Below are 12,344 nucleotides of genomic sequence, written 5' to 3'. Positions count from 1 at the left end.
GTTATGTAGTTTTCAAAGGCTTATCGGATTAGAAACAAATTAAAGATGGTTATTTACCTTCTCTATGTACCAGTATCAAACAGGACTCAAAACAGTCCCTAATTCTGACGGATCAGCTGGCAGGCTGTTAGTTATGTTACACAGTGTGCATCAAAGGTGCCAAAGATGTCAGAGCCAGAGAGGGAGGAAAAATCAGGGAGCTTGAAAGATGATCTGTTAAATCTAAAAAGAAGACTTGCAGTGCAGTTTTCCCCAAGCTGTCAATGTTCTGGTGGCCTGATGTTGACGGAAACGTTGAACAGAAGCGGCTGCATGGGGTGAAACACTGTCTGCTATCAGTCTCCCATTATTCTACCTTTCATCTACGACTCCATGATAAAATCTCCAGGTGAATAACCTTTTTTCATGTAAAAAGAGCACCACACGTGGTCGTGTTTGTTGTTACAGAGGCATCAGGGAACTCCCGTAGCTTTCCCTGCACTAAGTCAATGCTCTGTGAAAACGATGTTAGCAACCGTTGGCTAACACTGAACCACTCGTGGCAAATCATGTTCGCCCTGATAGACAATATTTAATCTTTGGTCTGTCCAGGTCTTTTGATGCCTATCAGGGTTTTAATCATGAGGCAGTGGTCTGTTTTGTGGATGTGCATTTGCCTTTTCAATCTATTCAGCATTAAAAAAAAGAAAAAACTTGTTCTTGCTTCACGCTTTTTACTTTTAGTTGAGGTTGTTGATCTGTCCTCAGTTCAACCCAAAAGTAGGCTTCCCTGCTAATAGTATTGCATTGTAACTGATACTGAAGGGTTTCCGCACAGTATTTATAAAGATTTAGAGAGAACGGGGAGCTTTCTTTTCAAAGTCTAGGGTCTTTCACTGGAGTGACTTTGATCACGGTGTATTCTCAACACACTTTCAATTCAAGCTCTGAAGCCACTTGGATAGGCTGTGTTGCTGCCAGTGGTAGAACTCTGTTTAGAGGTTCAGACGGTGTTTTACACAGTCTGCACGGCTCCGCTCTGAAGCATACTAAACGGGAGTGCCGTGTCTGAACAAGTGGAAGGGCAGATAGTAGAGCTGCAGCAGCTAACCAGGCAACAGGAAGACCAGCAGATCAGGTCGGAATCTTTTTATTCGCCAAATGCACAACGTGCACCGGAGTTTGACCTGCTGTAACAGCGCCACAGAACTTTAGATTAAAGTTAACATAGCAGAGTAAAAAAGAAGTTGTGCCTTAACCCTTGTGCGGTCTTAACATTGTGTTTACTCTCCTTGTCCTATGGGTAAAAAATGACTCGCCCTACCAAAGCCCCAAAATAAAGCAACTTAATTGAATTTTAAATCCAAAATCTATTTTGTATGATGAAACCACCTGTTATTTATCTATTCAACTCAATTCAATACATTTTTTATCATGTATTTTTTGTTACACAATACAAAAAGACAATCACCAGTTTTCAGGATTACACCTTTTTTTTTTTTTTAACCACAAACCAACTGTCAGTTGGACCAACAGTTTTCTTGTTTTCTCAGTTTTCTTTCACATAATAAAGGTTTATTATTGCTATTATATAAATGTGAAGTAATTACTTCTGAATTAATTATATTGAAAGGGAAAAAATAGTGAACTTTGTTCTGGTGTTTAAATGTTTTTATAATTCACGGCTCAAAAATGACCCATAAGACAATCTTTGTACCCTAGTGGTGTACAGCCCACATGGAAACATAAACAAAAATAAAGTCTGACTTTTTCTAATGATGGGCTCCCTTTAGGAAAAGTCATCAAATTTCAAGTTGGAAAAAGATAGTTTAAGGTATTTCTTCTACAGCTAAACATGGTAGTGGGTCACTTTTGACCCGCAAGACAACAGGAGGGTTAAAAAAAATACAATTGAGGTGGGATATGTACAGAATGATACTGTTCAGGTGTCTGGTGGTTTTGGTGTCGACAGCCCTGAACCTGCAGCCTGATGGGAGGGTTGTAAACAGGGAGTGAGCTGGGTGTGATGGGTCTATCCTTCCACCCTCTGCATGGATCTGCCATCGTGCAGAACACACACGGGGTCCTTTTCGAGGCCCGTTCGACGGCTGGCTGTTTGCACGAGGCGCTGCAGTCTGCAGAGGATACAGGTGGTGAGGACACTTTCGATGGTGGCTCTGTGGGCATGATTTACCCATCAGAAATCCCATCAATCCTCATGTTTCTGGATGGACAGCTCCAGTGTCATTGTTTATCCCCTCGGGCTTTAATTAGCCTGGATGAGCTGAGGAAGGACCCTGGTTTCTAAGCTGAGCCATGTCCCTGTGCACCCACAGGCTCTGCTGAGGCATTCGTCTGGCGTCTCCTCCCACCAGCTACCACTCTACCATCAAATCAGCACCCGTCTTCCTTCCCATCACTTTTATTATAGTTCATCATCCGGAGGCCAGCAGTCAGTCTCTCGAGTTGCAGGTGAAACATCATACTTGTCTCTTCGTGGTGATGGACACATGATGGACAAACATTGCAAGAAATGCTTTGTTTTATGAAAAACAAACAAGACAGAAAACACATGGTTTGTTGCATGGATACCCAGCTCCCTAAGTTCTGTCCAAACTTCCCACCAAAGGAAAAGCTAAATGGATTGGATGTGTCTGTGGCTATCAATAATTATGCAGAGCGCGCCGAACAACGGAAAGCACAAAGTGTTACAACGCCACCCAACCCTACTCATACCTCCTTAGAAGGACCTTCTGGCTTCTTGAGAATGACGTCTGCCCTGATTTTGAGTCACATTTGCCTCCTGCTGCTTGTGGAGGTTGTACTTTACCGGACACCGTTTTTTTAAACATTTCGAAAGTAAAAATGAATTATTTTATATGTGAACTTAGCACAAAGAATGTCCCTTTTTTAATTTAAGAGACTGAAAAGATTTGCTGCAGAATGAATAATGAAACACATCTAAAGATTCAACACCAGACAGACCTGATTTAATTTGGTGTGAAAAAACTCACTCAGCATGTGTTAGATTATGAGCAGAGCAACAAAATGTCTGCAGTATCACAGTCTGTCAAACTATAATCCCATAAGCCCCATTTCTTATTATTTCAGTAAAACATAAAGTCTTTAAGTTTTGTTTAAATCAAGCAAGAAAAAACAACAATATCAGAGCTCCCAAGCAACCGATGAAATAGTGTTTTTCTCATGTTTTAACACTGCTACTGAAGAAGTGATGCAGATACAGAATTGTTTATCTGTCTTTTCAGCTCTGTGTTAGAGGCACGTTACAGCATGTTTTAAATCTTCCTTTTTTCCTCTCTGCACTTTATATATCTGCTCTGTCTGATTCCCTCTCTCTCTGTCATTGATCACTTCTTTACTTTGATCATTTTTGGAGCAGCTCTCCTTACATCCCCTTTCTGCTTTTGTTTTCTCTAACAAACCTGTCATGATTTATTTCCTGTACAGCTCAAGAACTGTTTAGTCAAACACTTGTAGGAGCACTGCCAGTCTAAGCGTCCTGACTCCCCTATCTCTTTTTACAATGATGAGATTTCCATCATCTCAGACTTTAGTCCCCTTTTTATTTTAAAACAGGCAAGTGAAGTCCAACAGGCATTAGAGAGCACAATAAGAAATTGTCAAGCCTCTGCAATTTTTCAGTCTGTTGCTATTAAATCAAAGCGACGGTGAAAAGCACTGAAAGATGAGACTTATTCATATGTTCGTATGTTGGGTGAACAACAGCTTAAAACCTTAAAAAACTGCAAAGTTGAAGTTATATCGTTTCAATGTGATGTGAGTATAAACACTGCTTATTGGAAGTTTAGAGCTGTATTAGCTTTAGTGCACCGCAAAGTTTCTTCATTTTTAAGTTGGCCCGTTACCCTCTCTTTTTGAACCGCTACCCTCTGTTTTTTAACCACTACCCTGTCTTTTTGAACTTCTACCCTCTCTTTTTATCCGCTACCCTCTTTTTTACCCGCTACCCTCTCTTTTTGAACCCCTACCCTCTTTTTTTTAACCACTACCCTCTTTTTTAAGCCGCTACCCTCTGTTTTTTAACCACTACCCTGTCTTTTGGAACCCCTACCCTCTCTTTTTGAAATGCTACCCTCTTTTTTACCCGCTACCCTCTCTTTTTGAACCCCTACCCTCTTTTTTACTCGCTACCCTCTGTTTTTTAACCACTACCCTCTCTTTTTGAACCCCTACCCTCTTTTTTTAACCACTACCCTCTTTTTTACCCGCTACCCTCTCTTTTTGAACCCCTAGCCTCTTTTTTAACCGCTACCCTCTCCTTTTAAACTGCTACCCTCTTTTTGAACCCCATACCCTCTCTTTTTGAACCCCTACGCTCTTTTTTTACCTGCTACCATCTTTTTTTTACCCGCTACCCTCTCTTTTTGAACTGCTACCCTCTTTTTGAACCCCATACCCTCTCTTTTTGAACCACTGCCCTCTTTTTTCCCCTCTACCCTCTCTTTTTGAACTGCTACCCTCTTTTTTTACCCGCTACCTTCTCTTTTTTATCCACCACCCTCTCTTTATGAACTGCTACCCTGTCTTTTTGAACTGCTACCCTCTCTTTTTGAACCACTACCTTCTCTTTTTGAACCGCTACCTTCTCTTTTTGAACCGCTACCTTCTCTTTTTGAACCGCTACCTTCTCTTTTTGAACCGCTACCTTCTCTTTTTGAACCACTACTCACTGGCAGATGGTTCAGAACACTGAAGGCCAGCACTAACAGACTGAGTAACGGCTTTTATGCAAGAGCCATAATCGCACTGAATAACTCAACAAAGCAATAAATGTGTATATTTTTTCAATACATCAGTGCAATAATTCAATATCATGTGCAATATTTTTTCAATTGTGAAAAAATTATTTTGAAAAAATAACTAAAGAAAATCTCTATATTGGATGCATTGTGTGTTCTCGTATCACAGAATTGTTTGCTCCAGTGTTACCAGCTTATTGTGGTGAATTCCATGTGCTTTTAAGTCTAATATGGCCTGTGCCAATTCCTTTTTGCGATGGTAAAGGCCCTGCTAATTCCCATGAAAAGCCATTATATCTCAGGGATGTGTGCGCACAAAGAAAACGCACGCACAAAGGATACTCAAGGATACTCAGATGGCACTTTGATGATGGTGGTTCAGATGTCCTTCCTTGTCCCAATTAAATATCTCTTGAATATCTCCAATACACTTCATAAAAGTAATTGATGGATCATATTTTTCAATTTTTTCTCTTGACGTTGATTGTCAGCTATCAATATTCACTCTGTAAATCTGAAATGAACTTTTAAGTCGGTTCTGAAGAAAAATAGTCATTAAAACAATAGACGCGTGGGATTTATAATTACCCAGATAGGCCTTTAGCTGTACCTAATACAACCTAATAGAGTATTTGGGGTCAACAGTTTGCAGTGCATAGTGTAATAATCTATTGATAGGCAAATGATTGAAAGCAAAGCTTCCGTTTTAACACTAAATGTATCATCAGTTGAATTCCACATTTCTTTATGAAAAGTTCTTGAATGTGGAAGAGCATCAGTTTTTGTTTAAGGAGATCCACGAGTCTCCGGCAGCTACTTATTCAAGCTTTATGCCTGCTTAGTAAAATATAAGGGCTTTGTATTTATGGAGCCGTATTGTTTGTCAATGAGTTGTGGGGCTGGATCTGAAGAGGGTGACTTAATGTGCATGAGTATGCTGTATATTGCACAGATGGTATTGAAACAGCAGTAAACATGCCATTGTGCTGTGATCCTACTTTTGGTCTATAAATAACATGATTAGTTAGTCATTGTTGTGTGGCATAGTTCCTAAATAACAGGAATGCAGGTGTTTGTGTAAAGTTTATCTTAAAAAAAGTGATTCTTTTGATAAGATAATGAAAACTAATACAGAAGAATCGCATAAACACATATCATGCTCTGTTATACAGCTGTAGAACTGATGGAAAAGCTCATGTTTTGGCTTAATATACTGTACACCCCTTCAAATCATTAACATGTCACAGGAAGATGCACTCAGAAATGCCAATGTGAACATTTCCATGAAACCCTGACCTTGTGCTGTGGAGCATCGTGAAAAGTTTCAGAACAGCTGTAAGGTTTAACCTTGTGGTGAGACTCTCAAAGATTTATTGATTGCGCAACATGAGTCACCGCACTGGCATCTTACTCCTTTTTAAGTGTGACATTTGTTTATGAATAATTTATCTAGTGTTACTTGCAGCAAAATCCCAACACATTCCAAGTCCCATTTTGTTAAAAAACTGAGTTAGCTACATGATGGCATTGTTGGATGAGAGAAAAAAGTCCCCATTCAGAAAGCATGAAGCAGGAATAAATCGACTGATTTGTACTGAAATGACTCAAGTTTGGGAGGAAAAAAAGGAAAACACATCAAATGTTGAAAGACTATTTCATGAGGAATATAAGCTCATCTGGAATTTGATGGCTCTCACATACCTAAAAGATAAAAGGCCGGAAAAGTAAGTGGTACTAAAAAAAAAACAGCTGGAGGAACATTGTACCTCTATTTAAGTTATTTGGCAACATGTCAGTAACCTGATTGGGTATTTTTTTAAAAAGCTCCTTAGAGAGGTAGAGTCTCTCAGAAGCAGAGGTGGGTAGAGTAGCCAAAAATTGTACTCAAGTAAAAGTACTGTTACATGTTATATCTGGGTTTAAATGATGAGTTGGAATATTGTCATTTTCTGTAAGCACAAATGTTTATTTCTATATGTGTATTACATGTCTGTTTTTTGATGTTATCTAATACTTTCTTATATTTGTAGAGACTGTAAAATGAGGCCCCCTGCTGACCACCATTGATATCTCTGTTTGTTTTTCTGTTTTTTGTGGGTTACCTTTGTAAATAAGTGGTTTGCCATTGGCTAATTGGTCCCACCCACACACCTGAGAACACTCATGGAACGGATGTCTTTTAATTCAGTTTTGCCACACAAGAGACTGTTCACTTCCTGACCAAGGCTTCATGCCGAAACGCGTCAAAGTGTTTTAATCAGGTTTTGCCCATGAAAATAAAGGCATTTTAACTACAAAGAAGATGAGTGCCTTGGTATTCTACAACTTTTGAAATGAACAAAGCCTGTCACCAAAGAGCACCATCTCTACAAAGTACTAGTTCCAGGTAGCACTTCAATTGGACTTGATTCCCCTAAAAGTACTGTTACTTCAGAATAATATGACTCAAGTAAAAGTAAAAAGTAGTCATCCAAATAATTACTTGAGTAAGAGTAAAAAAGTGCGTGGTGAAAAAACGACTCAAGTACTGAGTAACTGTTGGGTAAGATGTTGAGTTTTTGAATGCTGAAATGTTTGTTTTGGTAGACACAGAAGACACCGTATAATGCAGCTGTAAAGCTGTAAACATGCTTCCAATATGACACCAAGGGTGTTCCTCCTCGTCTGTGTCTGCATTGCCGACCGTTGATTCTGACATTTTTCATCTGTTTGTTTGCTACGACTGTAAACTGTAAAGCTAACCCGTCCCGCCGCTGAGATTGAGTATGGTCACGTGACCAGACTGCACGGCTGCGTCTGATTGGTGGAACACAGTCAGGTGGTAGAGCCTTTGGCGGAAGTCTCTCTCTCTGTCAGAATAAAACATTAAAATGAGGCGTACGCGGGGGGGGTAAAAATAATGAGGTGTAGAATACCAAAGAGGTAAAAAGAAAAGTGACGAGTGGACCAAGTTACTGAAGTAAAAGTAAAAAGTATAGTGATTTAAAACTACTCCTAGAAGTATTATTATTTTTTTCTAATTAAATGTAACTCTACCCACCTCTACTCAGAAGTAAAGAAAGACAGAGTTTCAGCAATCTCCAGAAACCTGCGTCTACAAATTGTTGAGCAATTTGAGAAAAACGTTCCTTAAATAATTGTTAAAAGTAGAATTTTTCCATCATCTACAGTGCATCATATCAGCAAAAGATTTAGAGGAACTGGAGATATGTCTGTTTGCAAGAAACACGGCCGATCCTCGTGATCTGCAGTGTCTCATGCAGCACTGCACCAAGAACCAGATTCTGTCCTCTTCTTTACATTGCTTGAAATGCTGAAGGAGGATGGATTGAAATAGAAACGTACCTGCGTTTAATACAGAGTTATATAATATTACGATTGTAGTTGTTGATATCATCCCTTCCTACTTGGTTGAGTCATTTTAAAGGCATGCAAAGTTGATAGTACTCTTGAATCACATCTCACTGCAGATTCATGGAGCTATTTTTGATCACCTTGAAGTTCAGATGTAACAAACATCATTACTCATGATCTTCTTCATCGTCTTATGATAAAAAGAGCTGCGCTGACTGATCTTCATCTGCTCTCTAACAAACACTTACTTGCACTTGTGTCCAAATGCAAATCATTTTCTTTCTCAGCAGATAATTGTCTCGTGTTTCGAGTCTTGGTCTGAGGATTTTCTGTCTGTAAGAATAAAGTAATTCCGGTGAATCACAACAAAGCAAATAAGACTGTTAGACTCTGATTTTATCATAATTTATTGGTTGTTTTGCAGGAACGTGGGGTGCGACTTGAAGCTGAAATAATCATGATTGGTTTTTTTACAAGATAAAACCTCCATTACTTACGTCTTGTCCTTTTGTTACCCCACAATCCAAAGCTTTGTTTTGTCTTTAAATGGCTCTTCTTCTCTACGATTTGCATCCAACGGATGTATCTTGAAGTGTCTCAACACTTCAAGATACCCTCAGATGTTTCTTGTCCACACGTTGACAGGTCGGAGCTATTTTAGTGGCATGAGGAGGGCCTAATCAATAATAGGCAGGTGGTGATAATCTTATTGCTGATCAATGAAAGTGCTACATCTGGTTGGGCATTGTCTTGCTGAAATAAGCATGGAAGAATCTGGAGGGAAGAATGCATGTTGCTCCAAAACCTGTATGAATTGCTCACAACATTGATGGTGCCATTACTTTACTCATGTCAACGCCATGACATCATCGATGCCGACTTTTGAGCTATGTGCTGATAATGAACCGTCTGGTTCCTCTACTCTTTAGTCCAGTGGATGCAGCATCTATAATTTTAAAGAAAAATCTATATACTGCATATATTGGCTTTAAATGTGTTCAGGCCCAAAGATGGCAGACTTTCTGGATATCGTCTGTAGAAAAAAGAGTTTTCATTTGCATTTGTTTAGTCAGAGACGAACTATATTTACTGACTCTCTCCTCACCTTTACTTCTTAAAGACTCAGACTTCACTTAGGTATTCTTTTTATACCTAACCCTGTTATGACCTGTTGTAAAGTAGCCTAATTAACTGTGAGATTTCCCACATGCGTGTATCTTCTTAATTAGCATAATAAATTAGTCATTTCTTTTACTCCTGATCCATTTTTTATGTGTTGCCGGTGTCAAATTTAATCATTGCACTTAAGCATTTATGCAATAAAATAAATAAATAAATACCTTCATCGTTTTTTATTAAGGAATATGTCTGCTGGTGCAATTGTATTTTCTTTTATGGCTTTTATGGCTGGACAACGGTGGCTATTTATGTAAGATCTAACAATGTGATGGCTGCTAATAATATTACCTTTAACATGCCACATTAAAACTTTAAAGAATGTAAAAAATGTAGTTGATTTAAAACATTAAAGCAGTGATACTCACTATTTATTTCACAAGAGCCACATTGGCAGAGCAAAATCTGCATTTCTACATATAAAACATCCCACAAAAAAGAAACAACACAGCCAATACATTATCAATTAAGACCACATTTACCTTTAATACTGGGATGAGCGGGAGCTGGCGTGCATGTCCTTGACTTTCTTCATGTTGTATTTGTAGTTTGTTGTTTTAATCATAGTGAGACATTCAGGATGAGCATGGTTTTTGTGCTGGTTTTTGCCCTTTTTTAATTAAAAACCGACCCATTGTGCCTGCATCTCGCGCTGGCTAAAGCAGCTAGCGTGCTCTGCGGTCAAGTGTGACGGTGGTTTAAGCGAGCTGCGTTGCCAGGTTTAACAGTGTGCCCCCTTTAGGAAACACCATTAAGCCTTAAATAATACTTAAGAAAAATACTTAATGCTACAAAAACACAAGATTAATAAAAAATACTTAATACTGTGCAGAATTTTCTGTATGTTATTTGAAAAAATGTATTGTTATTGTTACCATATTGTTATCAGCTACTATGCGAGTGCGAGCCATCAATTAAAGCTTGAGGAGCCGCACAATGAGCATCTCTGCATTAAAGCATCAGACACGAGCAGTGTTTTTGCTTGTGTGAACACTTAGTTTTGACATCACATGTGCAGCTTTCATGCTGCACCACGACTGTAATCCAACTGAATGATCTCACAAAATAAAATCAAACAGCAGATGAATTAGTCAAATAAGGAGCGTCCCTCTCTTCACACACTTGTGGTCTCAGGCTACCTTTTATTGGTTTTCATTTTGTTGAAATGACGGCACGTCATGCCACCATCAGCTGCAGACTTCTCTAAAGTGGTGGTGAATCGATGTGTGCAGTGATCGCGTCTCTGCACACTTTCAGCCAGATATTGTGAGGCAGTTGCATGCAAACGAAGGTGTCAGCCACACGCAGGACATGATATTCTAAGGGACAGAATGGACACCACGTAACTCACGTTGGAGGGCATGCAGTCAGGTGTGCACACGCTCACGTGCAACATACACCGTCAACGGTTTCTGTGACTGATTCAGAGGCGTGGGCTCAAAATCTGTTATTTTTGCTTTCACACAGCGAATGTTCTTTTTCACACACACATGCACACACATCACTGTTTCCATGGCTTCAGAGGACAGCCCAAAAAGCCTGTTTGATCCATTCATCCATTTCTTCATGTGAATAGATCCAAGGTGTTGCCACATCTGTCACTGGATGTCTGATTGATGAGTGCATCATGGCGGGGGGATGCTGGTGGGCAGCCTGTCTGGTGGAGACCTCCGTGTCCTGGTCGCAGAGCAGCCCGAGGTGTCTGGCTGATCAGCCGGTGGGGGAAAGCCTTGATTGAATGTCCATGCGTTCAACACTGAATGTCAGAATTTTATTGGTTTCTGCAAACACTGCTCTCTCTTTGTCTGTAACTGTTATGGCTCCTTTGGTCCTTACCTGTGGGTATGTGTGCTTATGCTCATATGAGTGCTCTGAAGAGAAAGCTCTCTCATCTATGTCAGCACCAAGTCGTTTTCACTGTGTTTGATGTCACAAGAACTGGAATGTCTCTGAGAGTGTATTTTATCACAGAGACTTTCCTAAAAGCCTCGTGCTTTGAGTTGAAACCCCCTAGAAATCATCACTAAAAGGTTGTTTCAGACATGAAATTCAGATTTGGACTCTCTCCAGCAGCATCTGATGAGCGTCAACAGCCTGTTTTTCTGCTCACCTTTTCCTTAAACAGTTTACCTGAACCTGTCGAAAAGCAAATTTACTTTCTTGCACATTTCTGTAAACCCACTTACTCGGTCTTTTCATCTCCCTTGCAGAGGATACGGCCTTTGAAGCGGGAGTGCGAGTGCAGATCCACAGCCAGGCGGAGCCTCCATTCGTTCATGAACTGGGCTTTGGCGTGGCCCCTGGATTCCAGACCTTTGTGGCCACCCAGGAGCAGCGGGTAGGTGCCCCTGACTTTCACCGACGCGCGGTTAACTGCCTTTTTATTATCATTTTTTTCTTCCTTGAGCTGCTTTTCACCTCCAATCCACACATTGATCTTATCTCTCAGAGATTAAATGATGAATACCCTGCTGTAACGTGTGTGTGTGTGTGAGAGAAGATGGGTCTGTTTCCGGCATCTCAGCTGGCCTCTGTGGTCTCGTGGTTATTGTTGACAGACGATTTGATGAACTTCCCTCTCTTGTCACCAGCTTTGACCTTTTTAGTGGAGGTTCTCGACACAGTCTGAGTCGCACTCAATCACTGAGAAGCTGTTCCGTCACACAAGGCCAGTATTAAAGGCTGCAGTGCTCACAGACAGACACAGCCCGCGGTGTTTGTTGTACACAGCCTTTTTCTCAGTGACAGTTCTTCTACTTCACGCAGTTATTTTTCACTTCTTCCCTTTTCCGAACCTCTTAGCTGAAGTCGAACGAGCTCTTGTCATGTTGTTTTTTGCAGTGCCAAGCTGAATGTCTTTCTGTTGTGTCTCCTGTGAGCCTCGTCAGGTCACTGTGGTTCTGTCACACTTCTCCTGAATTTGTGTCTTTTTTTTCCTATCGTTTTCTTAATCTGTCTGCCTCCTTTTGTGTCTATGAGCTAAGCTTGGAGAAATGCATCGCCTGATTCAAAACTGGGAGCAAAGAGATGTCTGTCAGGATAGATTCATTGCCT

The 12,344-nt window shown here is 40.2% G+C and overlaps 1 protein-coding gene across 2 annotated transcripts in view; it reads left to right on the top strand.

The window, feature by feature from the left end:
* asic2 (acid-sensing (proton-gated) ion channel 2) overlaps window positions 1-12,344 on the top strand; it is a 407,082-nt gene that overhangs the window by 373,597 nt on the left and 21,141 nt on the right. For both annotated transcript variants that reach the window (XM_075454712.1, XM_075454711.1), the window contains one exon: window positions 11,501-11,628. In XM_075454712.1, coding sequence (XP_075310827.1) covers window positions 11,501-11,628 — 128 coding nt within the window. The remainder of the gene's footprint in view (window positions 1-11,500; window positions 11,629-12,344) is intronic.

Source organism: Odontesthes bonariensis, chromosome 21, assembly GCF_027942865.1.
Source record: "Odontesthes bonariensis isolate fOdoBon6 chromosome 21, fOdoBon6.hap1, whole genome shotgun sequence".
Lineage (NCBI taxonomy): Eukaryota > Metazoa > Chordata > Actinopteri > Atheriniformes > Atherinopsidae > Odontesthes > Odontesthes bonariensis.
Note: the sequence above shows the minus strand (reverse complement) of the source record. Positions and strands in the feature narration are given on the sequence as shown.